A 17,961-nucleotide genomic window follows, 5' to 3' on the forward strand; every position below is an offset into this window, starting at 1 on the left:
AGTATGGTAATATCCACGACTGTAAGGTCAGCATCTCAGTTTGGTACTTAGGGCCAGGACTCATCTGGACAAATGAAACGGACATTTAATCTTTCAAAATTTCACTTTAGCCAAGTGTCAATTACTTCATCTTCCTTTCTTCTATCTAAAACCTACTGTAAAAAAAAAAAAAAAAAAGAAAAAAATTGCAAAACCAACCCGCCAGGAAGTTAAATCAGATTTGAAATTCACTCTCAGAGTTAAGGAGTCTTCACAAAGTGGCCCAAAGGTGGCAGCAGAGGAGAGAGGTGAAATGGATACAGCGTCTTTCAGCGGCTCTTGTATAAAAATCATTTAGTATCTGCTGAGGGAAATCTGCACAGGGTTTGAGTCAGTTATTTCTCTTTAGCAGTAAGGCATAAACGTAATAGAAAACAGCAAAAGAGGTTTGGAATTAGTAAGGCATAAATGTAATACAAAACAATGAAAGAGGTTTGGCATTAGAGGTGTGACTGAACAGCACTGTGAATGCACCAAATGCCACTGAACTGTATTCTACAGTGTTTCATTTTATGTTATGTGACATTCGTCTCATCTTGAAAAGTATTAAGTAAAAACAGCACAAGACAACTTACTTACCGAAGGTTTTTTTCTTTTTAAGCTTCCAATATTTGAGGGTAAATACTTAATGACAATGCATTTTTTTTAAAGTTTATTTATTTATTGCTTCTTGGCCTTTTGGCTAAGATCAAGTGTAAATTTTGTTTATTTTGAGAGAGAGAGAGAGAGAGAGAGAGAGTTCATGTGACCAAGCAGGCAAGGGGCAGAGAGAAAGGGAGAGAGACTCCCAAGCAGGCTCCGTGCTGTAAGTGCACAGCCTGAGGTGGGACTCGATCCCATGAACCACGAGATCAAGACCTGAGCTGAAATCAAGACTTGGGTGCTTAACTGACTGAGCCACCCAGGTGCCCCATAAATGGCAATGCATTCTATTTTCTTTCTGATGTATAGATGAAATCATATTTTTGAAATAAATTTTTTTAAGAGAAGAGTTAAACTTTTGTGCAAAAGTTTTAAATGCCTCTCAAAATTCTTATTGGGAATACTCATTCACAATGACAAAAGCTCTTATTTTATAAACAATTATGAACAAAACTCCTGATTTATATAGTTATCCAAAACTGGCTGATACTTTTTAAAAGAAGGGGTTAACCCATCAGCCGAACATTGCATTTTAAAACACATATGCTAGTTGGAAGTAGTAACATATTTTAGGAGGATGAAAAAAGATGTGTTTCTACTTTTTCTATATGGTTAACAAAAATCCCTTCTGCCTAATATAGTTTTTATGACTTCATATTTTCTGGGTCTGTTTACACATATGTTTGTATAAACCACTTGAACATGTATCTTTATAGATGCGGCCTTACAATCAGCTCAGAGAGAAACTATTTATGTTGAGGTCGCAAACATTTGTTTCTCTTACTCCTCCTTGCTTACGTGGAGGTATACTGACTAAAATCAAGCCATGTGAGAGGTGCCTGGGTGGCTCAGTTGTTTGAGCATCTGACTGTGGCTCAGGTCATGATCTTACGGTTTGTGGGTTTGAGCCCTGCCTTGGGCTCTGACACTCGGAGCCTGGAGCCTGCTTCAGATTCTGTGTCTCCCTCTCTCTCTGCTCTCCCCTGCCTGCACTCTGTGTCTCTATCTCTCAAAAATAAACAAACATTAAAAAATTTTTTTTGAAAATCAAGCAATTTGACAATCTGGACCATTCTAACATATGTGTAACCAAGTTGTAACATAAATAATATTGACTCGCATTTAAAGTGGTGCATTATAAGTTTTCTTTTTTTTTTTTTTTTTTTTTTAAGATTTTCTTTTTCAGTCTTCTTTACCGTCAACATGGGGCTGGAACTCACAACCCCAAGACGGAGAGTCAGACTGAGCCTGCCAGGCGCCCAGGTGCAATGTTAAGTTTCTAAGTGAATGCCTGCCCAATTTTTCACGTGATTCTCACAATAAGGGTACGAATAGTTTTGATTATTACACAGTTGCTGTAAAAAGTCTGAAAAAATAAGGATCGCGCAGAACCTCACCAGCTGGAGAGAATCACTGTTAGCCTGTGTGACGGTCCCTCTGGCTCTGAGAGATAATCAGGGCAGAATCTCTCCTCAGAATCAGGGCACGATCTCTCCTCAGTGGTCCAGACAACTGTGACTCACAAAGATTCAACAACTTGCCTCAATGGTCACCCAACTAGCCAGTGGACCAGACCCAGCGTTCTTCTTCACCAGCCTAGTGCCGCCCTTCCCTCATCAACTATGTGTACAGGTCCCGTGTACAGGTAAGAGAGGGATTTCATCTTTTGGCAGAATGATCTATGACTCAATACCTGGGCATGTTCCCCCCACCAGCTGCTACAGTCTGTTTCTCCAACCATTCCCCCTCTTCCAGGCAGGATATCCTCTGCTTCCTAACACACTCCGTATTCACTCACACAAAAGTCACTGAGATCCCAAGTAACTGAAAGGAAACCAGTTACCTTCTCCACGGTTCCATCGGGATGAAAATCAGTCCCGGTCTCTCTGCCAGAAGTGGCCTGGATACATGGGTCATCAGCTCCATCAGCTGGGTTTTCAGTCTCGGAGTTGCTGGGCCTGGTGTCAGCCTCGGGCCTCTTGTGGTGTGGGCTGACCCTGGCCACTGGTTTGTGCCTGGACCCCAGGTTGTCATTCTTCTGCTGGGGGGACCTGGAGACATCTGTGCGCATCAGATTCTGGGGGCCTGCATCGGCTTTGTATTCCAATTTGGGGGAACTCTTAGATCCTGATAGTTCCTTCTTTCCTGAGCGGCCAGGGCCACCCTTGGGGGCCGCTACCGAGGCCAGCAGGTTGGCTGAATGGGAAGGAGTGTCCCCCGTGCCCTCTGGGACACTCTCCTCTAAGTCCAGCGAGCTTCCCAGGAGAGGCACTGAGGAGGCCTTACTGACCAGTGTTTTCTGGGGATGTTCCTCCTGGTTGTTGATACTCATGACCTTGGAAGAGGTCATCAAGACCTGCCTACAGTCGTCCTCTGGCAGAGACCTGCTGGGACCAGAGAGGGTCCCTGGGAGGGAAACGCAATCCCCTTCGCCATCAAACTCTTCTTCGTCACTGGCATCGTCTGTGTCATAGCAGCCAACCCTCCTCTGGCGGACGAGAGGGTTTCGGAGCACCTGCGGGCTCCCAGGGAGACTGGCTTGTCTGGCAACCGTCACCTGCTTGTGGAAGAGCCCCGAGGCCCGCTGGCTTCCTAGAGACACGAGGCTGTTGGCCCTGGCTTTTCCTGGTTCCTTGTGAGCTGGTGGGGAGGGGGAAAGAAATCATTAAATGAGACAGGGTTTCCCATCTGGCCTGGTTTTACAACTCAACCCCCCTCATTATACATGAGCACGCCCCCCCCCCCCCCCCCCCCCTTCACAACTGCCACCTATTCGTCCTCTGGCCACTGAAGACCAGGCTTAGATGATAGGGCTTCTTGGGATTTGCACAGAGTGGACAGCCAGAGTCCCTCTCTCCTTTTCCCACTGGCCTCTTTTCTTGTTTAAAATTTTTTTTCTTTTTTTTACTTCAATCTCTGGATTTGGTTTGCACATGTATGCTGCCTAGAGACAGAAATGTTTAATTCATCAACACCCATGATGCCTGATACATGGCTGGGGTTCGCACAAGATGCTGCTGCTGGGAGCTCCTTTTTGGGAGGACGCCCAGAGACCAGCAAGCCCTGCACTCCAGGACCTTATCCCGTGAGGCCCCCCCCTTCATCACAGGAGGCCCTTCCTCAGGGGCAAGGAGTGGGGGCTGGGTACGGGGGGCACATAAGCTCCTAGAACATGGTACAGGGAGCCTGATATTATATTGTCTGTAACCAACCAGGGATAGGGCAAAACTTGTTTGCTCAGCAAACTCTTTGCATCTTGCTAAATGAAAGAAAAATTACACGTGCTTCCACCTTGAAATGTTTCCATCAGAGACTAGAGCAAGTGCATCAGCTGCTTCAAATGAAAGCCAGAGTGGTCAAGTCTGCCTGTCCTAAGACAGAGATGTTCTTGTTCAGACATTAGAAATTAAAAAAAAAAGTGCAGGGGTGCTTGGGTGGCTCAGTTGGTTGAGCGTCTGACTTTGGCTAAGGTCATGATCTCGCGGCTTGTGAGTTGAGCCCCATGTCGGGCTCTGTGTGAACAGCTCAGAGCCTGGAGCCTGCTTCAGATTCTGTGTCTCCCTCTCTCTCTGCCCCTCCCCCACTCATGCTCACTCTCACTCTCAAAAATGAATAAACATTAAAAAATATATATTTTTTGGTAATTTTTTTAGTGTTTATTTGTCCTGTGAAACTCCCAGTCCGTGAGTTCAAGCCCCGCCTTGGGCTCTGTGCTGACAGCTCAGAGCCTGGAGCCTGCTTCAGATTCTGTGTCTCCCTCTCTCTGACCCTCCCCCATTCATGCTCTGTCTCTCTTTGTCTCAAAAATAAATAAACATTAAAAAAAAAAATTAAAAAAAAAAAAAGCAAACCACACCAGCAGAAGCCTGAGAAATCAGTATGGTTCACATGGGATTATCTCATATTATAGTGAGAGTGTAATCAATGAGATTTAAAAACACCTGTTTGATAACATCTCTCTTACGGGTTCAGAATCTTTCACTCGTTGCCTTCTAAAAAGAATGAAGTTAGGGCCCAGTAAGGGAAGGGACCTGGATCTTGGCTAGGGTTCCCCTAAAACATAAAGCCATCAGGTTGCTAACCTGATTTCATGCCATAAATTTCAAGACTAAGTTATGTAAATAGCATCTAAATGCTGGTTTAGCCACCTCCCACACCCTGGGTGCAGAACGGGTGTCCAGATCCTTTACCGCAGACCTGAGGGGCCCGTCATTAAATGGTGGGCTGCATTTTCTAAGAATAAACTCTGAATTTCGTCAGGGAACAAAGACGGCTTCTACTCAACCAGAGGCTTGGGTTCCAGTTCTCCGTTCACATTAAAGCATCATAATACGTAAACCCATGTGGCCCGAGTCAGAAAACAGTCATTGTTTACTGGAGGTGCTGGGTGGCAGGCCACCGTCTTCAGAGATGCTGCAGCCACTTCCTGGGTGATCCTCGTCCTCAGAGCCGGCCACCATGAAGTCTGACAGGGGGCCTGGGACACCGGGGGCAAAGTACTGGGCGGGTTCGGGGTCAGAAATCAGGGGGTCCTGTTGGAGAAGACAGTGGTGGATGATGAGCAAGCACACCAGAAGCTGATCAGCTGAAATAGTAATTACTTCCTGTCTTTCCAAGAACACTTTGTTTGAATCCATGGTCCTGTGAAACAGTGGTGACAATAAACACCCAGTTCCATTTACTTCAGGATGGCTAAATTAAACAATTAAGGAAAAAGCCAACAGTTGCTGCCAGACCATGTTTTTAAAAGATTTTTTTTTTTTGCCAAATGCTTAGCAATGATCAGAAAAGCCACAGCAGCACTGTATCAACCACCCCAGGAAAAACACTGGGGGAGAGAGAGAGGAAAATAGAAATAAATTCCCAGCCACTGGTTCAATCTAGTGATGGAACAAGGAAGAGGGGAGTTTGAATCCTGGGCTCTGATCCACTGGGATTGAGGGGCCGCCAGCTGAGAAAGATTCCAGTCTCCTTAAAGTCACAGGCTCCCCCCAAACCAACTGGGACCCTTTACTGTGGAGCAGGTTGTAAACTATCCTTCAAACTGCAGCTCATGGGGCTCAGGTCATGATCTCACGGTTTGTGAGTTTGAGCCCCGCATCAGGCTCTCTGCTGACAGCTAGGAGCCTGGAGTCTGCTTCAGATTTTGTGTCTCCTTCACTCTTTCTGCCCCTCCCCAACACATACGCGTGCTCTCTCTTTCAAAAATAAACATTAAAAAAAATTAAAAAGAAAAAATGCAGCTCACTTCTTTTATTTTGTTGCTCTATTCTTTTCCTAGATGAATAGTTAATGAAAGAAACACACATTTTTATATTTGTTCTCAAATTAGCATTGTTGCAGTTGTCTGTGTAGAGTGGCCAAAATGACTCATGGACAGAAATATGAGCTGGGCCCTCAGGTTTGGCTTCTGGGCTCCAGGAATCGGTTCGTGGGCCATCTGAGCGAGGCAGCAGTGTGCCTTGACTCACCTTTTTTGCAAGAGAGGGACTCTTCAAGGGGGTACCTGTTGGAGGGAAAATTCACCATAAAGTTAAAAGAGCGCAGCTCGAATTCTTACAACTAGGCTCTCATTCTCAACTAGAAAAGAAGGAGCCAAACATATTAACTCTTCTCTGCTTGACTGACACTGATGGGCTGTGTGCATAGGTGGTAGACATGCATGCACTTGACCCGATCCCCACCCCACCCCACCTCCCAAGGTTCTGCTCATGCTTCAAGCCCTAACTTGGATGCTACCACCTCCATGGGATCACCCAGTTGGAAGTAACTTCTTCTGAATCTCGAGAGTATTTTATATTACCCATAAACCAATTTCCATACACACAGTATAATTTAATTATAAGTGGATGCCTCTCATATTCCTTCCTCAGCTATTCATCTACAGGGCTGAGATCTTCAGTGATCTGACTCCACAATGCTCAGCATTGCACCTGGGTCTAGGAAGTATTCAGTGATATCTGCTGAACGGATCGAAGGATCAACGAACAAAGAAGTCCCACTCAAGAAACCCATGAAGAAACTGGGGAGAGGGTTGAATAACCTATTTTGGTTTTTAGTAGAAGGATGTGAAGATTCTGCATTGAAACTTTAAATTCTATGCCATGAGCAAAAAGATCTTGGGCATGAGGTCCATAGCTTAATAAAATCTTTCAAAATAAATGATCGAATGGGTACGCCAGGCTTAGGAGAGGACAGCTTGCAGGCAGGTCAGGAGAAGGAGCTGGCCAAATAAAGGGCCCATTATGGTTGTGCCCACTTTAAATATATTAATTATGGATGGAAATAATCAGGGTATTACATGGCTGCCAAAAAATCTTAAGTCTTCCTTTTCCTCTGACAACCAGTAACTCATGTCTCAGTTCTTTTTCTCCTGACATCAATCTTAACATCAGTAATATCTTGAGTTGAGACATGTTTGCAGTCCCTTTGGATTTCTATTCTACCGGAAACATTACTTTCAAAACTTGATGGAATGTTTCACATTTAAAATTCATAGAAATTCTTACTATTTCAGTCCTTCTCTGCCTTAAGTTTCCCACTTAAAGAAGTGGAAAATCATGATTTTGGGAGCCTCTATTACCCTTAAGTTGAAACTTAAAAAATACCAACTTATCATTGAAATAGAGCTGCCGTACTTTGTGGAAATTTTTAATTCATGTAAAGAAACCCCAGGTTTTGGAATGGAGACCACTCTGCATCTATCAAACAACTGATATTTTGGGATTACTTCATTTTTACCTAAAACATTTCATATGAATTGTACATAAAACACACGAAATGCCGCTAACTCATTTTTGCAAATGATCTTGTAGTACAAGAAGCATGCATAATTAGAACTTTAATAAAGCACATTAAATAACTGCAGAAATCAAAAGTAGACGCTAAGAAAAAGCACAGAATCTCCTGGACAACTACTTCTGCCAAACCTGGTAATTACAAAGAATCCAACCAATAACATTGCATTGGGGAGTGTCCCATGGGGAAGGTTAATTGAGAGACTCTTCTGAGTGTTGAATGAAAATGTGCAAATACAGTACCTAAGCCAGGAGAGGAATTGGCCTCTTTGCTCTCCTGATAAGTGCTGCGTGCTATCACTGCATCCATTTCCTGCTCGGAAACCTGGTTTTCAGCAGAAAGCACAAATTAGCTGGTTTTATTTATTTTTCCCCCAAAAAAGTAGCTAGGACCAGAGTCAGAGGCTGAGTGCAAATAAAGAGGAAAACCACAGGACCAAAGATTATGACCATCCTCTGAAGCAATAGCTCAGGGCGTACAAGAAATATTGCCAGGTTAACATATTGCTTCAAACAATGTATTCAAAATCAGACCCTCAGTTGGTTTTCAAATTCATTAAAGCTTTCACGTGCTACATGGCTGATACCTGCCTCTCTCTAGAACACTCACTTCTAATTCTTTTTTCCTAGATTTTACTTAAACAATTTCAAACCTACATAAAACTTGTAAAAGTAACACAAGAGTAGTGAATTCTTCATTGTTGTTTTTTAAAACATTCTCCCACATTTACACTCATGCTCTTTCTTTATACAGATACACACACCATTTAACATTTTAATTTGGGAGTCAGTTGCAGACGTTAAGAGGTTAGTTACAAACCTCCTAAAAACAAGAACATTCTCTTTAATAACCCCAGTACTATTGTCAATTCTAGGAAATTTAACATTGACACAAATGACTGTCTAATGCACATTTTATATTCCAATTCAGCCAACTGTACTAACACCGTCCTTCAGAAATGCTACTTAAAATGTGTCAGTCGGCAGAAGTAGTTCACAGGAAGTTTGATGCCAGCTTGTGAGGAGATAGGATTTTCCTCTAGAATGCTTATCAACACTCAGCTTCTTTCCCAACAGTGTCTTGCTGGGGGAAAAATATCCACTGAACTGAGTGGTGGCCCTAGTGATGTAACTGATTTGCATTCTGGTGCAAACTCCTTATCTTGTTGTGGATCTTTAGCGGATTGTCACCAACTAACTCCTTCGCATAGTAATGCTTTATAGAAATTTCATTTTTGGCAATCCAGAATTCAATTTAGGGTCAAGTCTTTTTTAGACTCCTTTAATCCAAAACACTACTGAGCTTTTGTCTGTCACAATACTGATATTCTGGAAGAAACCTAGGCCAATCAAACCCTCAATTAGGATCTAATAGTTTTTTCATGCTGAGATTTAGATTATGTTTTTTTTTTTTTTTTTTTTTTTTTGGCAGAAAAACTACAACAACTGTTTCCTTTTCAGGGCACCAGAGAGGCACTCAGGGTCAGCATTTCATGTTTCATGACTGATGGTAACTTTGACCACTTGATTAGGATGGACTTCACCACATTTCTTTACTAGATTTTTTTTTTTTTTTTTTTGGTCATCAGTGAGTAATCTGGGAGGAAACAGCTTCAGACAACATCAATATCCTGCTCCCTGGTATATTTTTACTCAATGGTTTTAGCATCATTGATTATTCTTATTTGAATCAATTTTTATGATGAAGTTTTCAAAATAGTCATTTTATAACTCTTCTTTTCTTTCGATATTTATTGGGATCATGGTAGATTCATGCATTTTTCCCCCATTAGTTGTTATCCCTGTCATTATTCAATATGGAAAAAAAGTGATATATGCTGAACTATGAGGTATTTTAAAAGACAATTACATAACTTGCATAGAGTTTCTTTTTTAAAGGTAAGAATACTGTAAACTTAGAATGGTAATTTTATGTACTAAAATAACATTTAGCATAAGTAATATTTGGATAAGCATAGCAATTTTTCTTAATAAGTAAATAAAGTTATGCAAGATTCAGCATTATGTTTTAATCTAACAGATAAATCATAATCACATCATGGCTTTTATGTAATACTTTCTAGCAACCTTCACAGGAAATAAAAAATATATATATATATACATGCACAAAGCATACACACTAAAACACAAACATATACTTCATAAAGCAAAAGTAATTTTGTATAAATGAGTCAGGGAAAATATAAGCTTATATGGTGGTTGCAAATTTTTCTTGCCAATTTGCAAGAATTGCAAGGTTGCCATTTTCTAATTGACATTAGACTTTCAATATTTGCAACTATTTTTCTGAGTGGGAGAAAAATGGTCAGGTTTTGAAACAAGTGAAAGATTTCCTGGATAATTCTAGTCATGCTGAGAGCCCCAGGACCAGTTAAAAATGGACCTCTATGACTTTCTTCTACTTAACATAAGCTAGAAGCTGTGACCTGAGTAAGTCCAAATCTTAGCTTGTCTAGACCTGGAGGGTTTGAATATCCCAGTTGGGCAGTCACTGCGCCAGTCATTATGAGAAACAGAAGAAAAGAAAATCCTTGTGGTATTTCTATTGGAACAACATGAAAACTAAGGAAGTACATACATTCAGTATCAAAATGTACTACTGGCATGAGATGCTGGGGTGAGCGGTGTAAAAATACATTAAACATAAAATGGAGTCTTGACCAAAAGAAAAATATAGTATGATGTTACAATTAAGAACACCATGTTTACCTAGGAAGAAATGTGAAATCTAGTAAAACAAATACTGAAATCTGGTTTTGCTGGATGTATCTCCCACACCATCATGATGACCATTTACTGTGGCCAGAAACATGAATCAACCTGTATTCAACAGGATCGCAGACCACCAGTCCATCAGAATTATTATGCTTTGCGCTTAAATGCCATTCTGATGTTTGATTGTACTGGCAAATTAGGTAGATGCTTTTGGGCTGAGACGAAGCAGACCTCCCAACAAATCGTGACCTGTGCTATTTTGGAATGGATTTTGAAGTCAGACATGCCTTGAAACGAATGCCTGGAAACCACTGAGAACTTAATTTTTGATAATGTTGCTGAGGGATGTGCAAGGTCAGCTCTAGCTTATTGGACTGCTTCCTAAGTGGGAAGCAGGTGATGGAATCCCAGAGAGGACCCTAGAGGAAGGAGTCAAGACCACTCTAGCTGTGAGTTTGAGGCAAAGTGGTGTTAAAAATGACATGGGGTGCCTGGATGGCTCAGTTGGTTAAGTGTCTGCCTCTTGATTTCAGCTCAGGTCATGATCTTGTGGTTGTTGGGATCAAGCCCTGAATCAGACTCCTTGCTGACAGCAATCTGCCCCTCCCCTGCTTGCACACTCTCTCTCTCAAAATAAATAAATAAACTTAAAAAAAAAAAATGACCCAAACAGAGCCATGGGGACAGCAGAGAGACAGAGAACAGATTACAAGGGAAAATGCCAGGACTATAAAACGTAAAGGAGAAAAACAGGAAGTGACAAGAAGGAAAAAATGGAAAATGGTAGAAGCAGGACTTGATTTTATTTTAATGATATTTATTCAAGAAGTTTTTATTTAAGACATATATAGACAGGAGAACACAATCTGGGAAAAAAAATAGTAGTGGAGTTGACTTTGAATCAGTCTAATGGCAATCCTTGTCCAAGCACTATGGAGAACCAGTGTAACAAAAACACACCACTGAAAACACTAAAAATGATGCTATAAAATTAATACACTAAAGAAATCTCGAAATGGGATGACCCAAAGTTCTCCACACACACGTCTTACTCTCAAGATGGCATACAAGTCCATCAAGCATAGCAGTCTGGGACCGTTTAGGATATAATCAAATAATAGTACAAATGATACAGAGGAGGTGGTCATATGATAGGCACAAAAAGAACTAATATTCTTTTTTTAATGTGTATTGATTTTTGAGAGAGAGAGAGAGAGAGAGAGAGAGACAGAGTGAGAGACGGGGAGGGGCATAGAACAGGAGAAACAGAATCCAAAGCAGGCTCCAGGTTCTGAGCTGTCAGCATGAAGCCTGACACAGGGCTCGAACCCATGAACTGTGAGATCATGACCTGAGCCAAAGTCAGATGCTTAACCGACTGAGCCACCCAGATGCCCCAAAAAAGAGCTAATGTTCTTATGGAGCATTTTGAGTTACTGAAAAGGAAAGGCTGAATTTTGTAAAATATAACCTGATACTATAGACAAGTTAATTTAAAAGGATTTTTACATCAAGTACTTGAAACAACAAAAAAACTGTGCTCAAAGCCAGTAGAGTTGAAATTGCTGAGGTGTGCTCCGGTTAACCTAAAAAAATTAAAAGCAACTGCTCAAGTATAAAAGAGATGCAACCAAATAACACAAAGGCCCACGATACAGGGGCTATGATTATCTGCAAATTCAACAATGTGATATCAATGCAGAAAAAATATTAGTGGACTCTTAAGCCTTAATGACAGAAGTATTCTCCTCAGGTCAAGGATGGCCTGGACAGATCATTTAATCCAATGCTCTCACATTTTCTTGATGCAGAAACCCAAAAAGGTTAAGTATCTCACTAGAGATCAAACAGCTGGAAGTTACTCAGAACCCAGCACTCTTATCTTCCTACCATATTTTATATTCACCAATAACACTGTCAAAATTTTCTAATGAAATTTCTAAGAGTGTGAAGATGAAGAAGTCCACATCAATGATTTGTTCCCATGTGTATCAGTTACTTGGCCACTGTGTGACCACAGGCTGATTCCCAAGCCCGGCTGGGTGAACTGTCTTACCAGAGTGTGCGTCATCATAGGAATATGTGTCATCACTGCTACAGGACAAATAACCAAGCCATCTTTTCATATTTAGAACAATAAGAAGTTCTTCACCTTTGGATTAGGGTGCCGGCCAATGACAAGTCGAACAGGTCCTGGGGGGCATTTGCTCAGGATGGTATGGACTTTGCTTAAAGCAGCATGGCGGACATTGACTGAGTTCACTTCCAGGATTTGATCTCCGCGGCTAGGGAGGACAACATAACCAACACACTGTGGTAACAGTTAAGTTTTTACAAGATTTCCCTCTGGGAGAGGTTTATAATAGGAAATCTTTTCTGAATACTTTAAAGAAGCAAATGACATCTTTTCATCTTTGCATATGTGTGAAAAAGCAACACATTCATATAAACACATTAGATATTAAATCAGCAAAGTCCTTATGTGTATCTAGCTGCATTTTCAGTAGTAAAGTTAAATAAAATTGATAATAAGACAATAACAAGGGTTACCATTTCTTGAGCACAGAGTGTAAACCAGGCACTATACAAAGCAATTTCCATAACAATCCTTTGAACAGGTATTATTATTCCTATTGTTTAGACAAGGCCACAGACTTTAGAGAGGCCACCTTGATGTCACACACTGTTGAACTCAGGTCTGTCTACCTTTTGATCATCACAAGATAGCTCCTTGACCACCACCATTTTCTTTTTTTCCCTACCATCTTGAAATGATTATTGTAATGTAATTTGAGGGGGAAATATCTTGAAGCTCAAAGGTTACCCAAGAATTTGTAAAAACGTTTTAAATTTGAACAAATGAGAAATTGGGGACAAGATGCCCATTTTGACTTGAAATTATAGGCAGAGAACTCAGTAGGAGAGAACAAAAGACTCTTTATATGGTGTTTGAAGAATGTTCATTTGGCAGGCTCCAGACATATGGAACCATTCAAGAAAGAAACATCATCTTGGGATGTCATTAAAGGATTTTTTTTCCTTGGGTTCTAAAAGTATATTTTCTTTAATGTACTTTGGATGATTTGCTAAATTTTTTTTGTATGAAAATTCACTCTGATGATTAACTAAAAACATAACATAATCTATTAACAGGGCCCCAAAATGGCAACCTCAAGGCATGTCATTTTGACAATTCCTCAACTGCTCAAGGACTTAGAAGCTTATAGGGGGGAAAAGTGATACTGTTTACACAGAGTGCTTTGTGCACTACGCGTATATTCTTGTGGCGTTTGGGTGGGCACAGATCCACTGCAGTTACTATATAATAGAACACCTAGACATCTCTCGTATAACAGAGTATCCATGCTACAACTCAACTAGCTGGACTGAGAAATCAGACATGTGGCGATTTCCGACAATAAGCATCTAGACAACATCACTCAGAAAGGAATGAAACAACAGGAAAGGTCAAGAGATTATACTTAATAATAATAGAGGCCCCCAGTTTAAGGGCATGATTTCAGACTCTTTTGTATCCAGTGATTCTGAACTGTTATGAGCAGTTCCTGGCATCACCTATGAATTTTACATAAATGAATATAAAAGTGAAAGAAAATATTTAGACGATCATAGGTATCTATGTAGAGTTGTATTTTGTCAAGTTTCTGAAACTGAGCTTCTGAGTCCAAACAGATCAAAATAGGGAAGCCAAGATCTATAGTTCTCTACTGCTATATTAGCTTTTCATCTTTGGAAATTAATTATAATCTTGGCTATACTATCACTGCAAATAATACAAAAGTTTAGAATCTCACAAAAGAATGTAATAGGGCAGATATCTTACACGTATATTCATTCCTAAATTCACGAACATCCCAGAAGCCTATATTATCAGGTTTACAACAAACCTCAGATTGCTCTCCATCTTGGCCACTGATCCTGGGGCAAGGCTGTGAATGTAGATACCTGGAGGGCTGTTTTCTAGAGCCAGGCAGCAGGCACCAATACCTAATCCAACTCTGGGCTCTGAGAGGCATCAAAGAAAACAAAGTTAAAAAAAAGTATAAGTGATACGAAGCTACATCACTGTATATTCAGACCAGCAATCATTTATTTTTGACCAGACTGAGAATGTAAATCCTGCTTTTTGCTGTTAACATTATCATACTCTGTAAATGAAATGAGTCCACGGCAGAACCAGGGGCTAACTATGGACTGAATAATTCAGCTGTCTGCTCTCTGCTTAGTCTAAAGAACCTCCTCAATTCTGTTTTTGGAAACAGGCAGAGTCAAAGTAATATATTTTTTTTAAGATTTTATTTTTTAAGTAATCTCTACACCCAACATGGGGCTCGAACTTACAACCCTAAGATCAAGAGTCCCGTGATCCTCCAACTGAGCCACCCAGACGTCCCAATATTTTTTATTCTAGATACATTTCTTTCACTTATCTTTTTTAGCAACTAATCTCTTGGTTACTTCATTGCTCATATTTCTGTAGTAGGTGTAGAGGAAAAGGAAACAGATGAAAGGCTGTAAGATCTGGTGAAGACCCACAACTTATAGTTATTAGCTGTATTCTCAACTATAATCTTTTGTTCTTCAAAATTTTTTATTAGCCCTAGAATTAAGTCAGTCAGTGATTTTTTTTTTTTTGGTTTTTTTTTTTAAACATGAGTTTCTGACACACAGTGATTCATCTGGGGAGAGCTTAAAAGACTTTGTACTACTGGTAACTCTTTTTCACTTTAGCAAAATGACTAAAATCTCTACGTGTGATCCCACTGTCCATTTACAGAATACCATACGTTGTTGGCAGTAAACTGTTCCAAAGGAACAGTTCCTAGAAAAAATTAAAAAAAACGAAACCTAGGAACAGATGACAAATTATTATGTGAGAGAATGTAAGGAAGTGGGGAGTAGCTGGTATCACCTTTGTTGAGTGTGACTTCCATGACAATTCTGTCCTTGGGCCCGGGGGCCTTCCGACCCAGGGATGAAGAACCGCCTTCGTCAGAGCCTGCTGCTGAGCTGCCCCCACTGGTGTTGAAGTTGGGGGAGCTGGATCTGCTCATGTGTGTGGGTGTGGAGCAGGGTGTGAGGCTTGGGCTCAGTAACTTTGTGCGTACTGTTAAGACGAATAATCCACTCCGGATTTGCTGAGAAAACAAGAGAGTACAACATTCTAAATGCTAAAACATTCAGACTACTCCTAGATTAAAGGATGAAAAAAAAAAAGAAAAAAAAAGAACCCAAACCAGAAGGAAATAAGGGAAGAGAAATCAAGAAGATAAAAGAGATAAATAAGAATGTGGTTACCTTAAAGGTATGGATGGCTTCTTGGAACGTCAAGCCCTTTATTGGTATCCCATTTACATCTAGGATTTCATCCCCTAGTGCCAAAATAGGAGAATTACATTAACATCAAACTTTGATGTACTAGAATCTAACTGCATGGTCAGTACTAGAAGAGGATACCATATGGTACCTGATTTACAATTCTATAAAAGGACTTTTATTGTTCCAGCCTACTTTCATTAGCATAGCTCTCAGGAATTTCAAAAAATGGGACAATTAATAACAATACATATTCTTTTGCAGTAATTCTGTATCTCCATCTTTAATGAAAAACAACCGGGGGAAGCATTAAGTTCTAATTCTTTAGCCATTGCCAAGTTCGATAACAGGTGTCCTAAGTTTAGAGATCAAAATGCAATAATGAGTCCCAAGCCTTTCCTCATAGTGTTTGTTTAAAAAACCTAAACCTACTGGCAATATAGCATGAACATATATATATAACATGTGAGAAAGACACTTCTGTATTTGCAGAAAGACAAGGTTTTCAAGCCTGCAGAATCATCATGGTGTGTGGAAAATGGTTTTAATAACAGAGACAAAAAAGTTTTGAGATATTATCTAAAAATGGTAGTCCTCCCTCCAGAAATAGTCTAGATGCCTGGTCTTACTGATGCTGTTCCAGGTTCTCAGCCATTAAGACTAAGAGAGATTACTGTGGGCTAATGCCAAATTGTTCTCTCATTCATTCTCATACTCATTCTCTCTCTCTCTCTCTCTCTCTCTCTCTCTCTCTGTCTCTCAAACTATCCTGGACTCATCTTCAACCCCAAGGACGTATGGTCAGGTCATGTTTCCAGCTGTTGATAGTGTCTGCTGGGACTATAAGAGAAATTGGACATCCAGTTGACTTCTCAGTTTGTTTTGGTTTATACTCTCATAACATGGTCTGTTTTTTTGGAATAACAGTTCATCAAAAACACTACGAAGGGGCCACTGAGAGAAGAACAGATGAACTTCACACAGCAGTGCAGGACAAACGAAGGCCTCCCTTTACCTGTAACAAAGAGCAACAGCAGCAGAACCTCTCCTGGGCAGCTAATCCCAGGGGCACACTGTGCCTTCCATTAAAGGAATCCTGTAGATGAGGTTGAAAAAGTGGCAGTACCTCCATGCACTTGTTATGTGCTTTTCTTTAATGCAGTTACAGAAGTTGTAAAATAAGTGATATAATCTGTTTAAAAATAACCACCTAACTAGGTAAGGTTCTTGGTTTGCTTCCATATGGGAAAAGGATACGATCATTAAAATGATTGCTCATGCTCTTAAAAATCTTTATACAAGATTTTTAAAAGATCATTCAACACATTGAAAATCCATTCCAATGACTTACCTTTATTGTAAATGAACACATATGAAAAAACAGTATTTAGGAGAATCAAGTGCTATTAACCTTTACTAACTATTGATTTTTCCTCCATTTGTCTCCATTCTACCAGTACTGCAGGATGAATTTCAATCAAATGAACATATGGCACATCCATTATAAAAAACACCCTGTTAGAATTTTACATTGTTCTGAAACTAGACACAAATACCACCTGGGAGTTAACCCTTCCTCTAAAAAAGAGAAATAAATATTCCGCCATCAAAATAAGCCTGGTCACGTCTTATCATTAGCATACAGGCTCCTAGGGTAGCTCTGCTTGAAAAAGGAGACTCCAATGGACTCTTATCAGTTAAAAAAAATAAGCTGGCAGAACAGAATAGTACCTATAATTTGGGTCAACTGAACTGACCAGTCATAGCATTTTTAAAGGTAACTACAAATAGTGTCATTTCATCATTTCACGAAGGAAGTGTGCTAATAAGGGAGGAAGAAAAATCAGGACTCGTGAATAGGTTCTGGGGATCTATCACACAGCACGGTGACTATAGTTAGCAATACTGTGCTGTTCAGTTGAAAATTTCTAAGAGGGTAAGTCTTCAATGTTCTCACCCCCCCCCCCCCCCACGGTCATTCAGTGGCATGATGAGGGTGTTAGCTAACTCAGTGTGCTAATAATTTTCCAATATATATGCACATCAAATCATCATGTTGTACACCTTAAACTTACACAGTGTTATATATCATTCACATGTCAATAGTTGGGAGAAAGAAAAGCACTCTGCTAGCATGTTTATGCATGGCACAATGTCAGGTAGCATGGAGAATATAAAAGATGTGCATGTACTCCAGCCCTGAGGCAAGAATGGCCTGCAAGCTCTCAGGAATTTTCAAGGCAAGGAATATGATCAAGATCCAAGGGGACAAGATAGACACTTAAAGACCAAATAAAAATATCGTCATGTTCTGCATATCATCTCATTTAATCTTCACAACAACTCTTTAAGATCGGTATTAATATTCCAAGTTTACAAACTGAGACAAGTGAAGCTCAGGTTACATCAA

The 17,961-nt window shown here is 40.3% G+C and overlaps 1 protein-coding gene across 1 annotated transcript in view; it reads right to left on the bottom strand.

The window, feature by feature from the left end:
- The window catches only part of PDZD2 (PDZ domain containing 2), a 367,861-nt gene that overhangs the window by 21,772 nt on the left and 328,128 nt on the right, over window positions 1-17,961 (bottom strand). Inside the window, 8 exon segments of the mRNA XM_003981524.6 lie at window positions 2,525-3,321; window positions 5,057-5,213; window positions 6,153-6,187; window positions 7,722-7,803; window positions 12,367-12,499; window positions 14,123-14,240; window positions 15,148-15,373; window positions 15,534-15,607. Of these exon segments, the coding sequence (XP_003981573.2) occupies window positions 2,525-3,321; window positions 5,057-5,213; window positions 6,153-6,187; window positions 7,722-7,803; window positions 12,367-12,499; window positions 14,123-14,240; window positions 15,148-15,373; window positions 15,534-15,607 (1,622 nt within the window).

Source organism: Felis catus, chromosome A1, assembly GCF_018350175.1.
Source record: "Felis catus isolate Fca126 chromosome A1, F.catus_Fca126_mat1.0, whole genome shotgun sequence".
NCBI classification, from domain to species: domain Eukaryota; kingdom Metazoa; phylum Chordata; class Mammalia; order Carnivora; family Felidae; genus Felis; species Felis catus.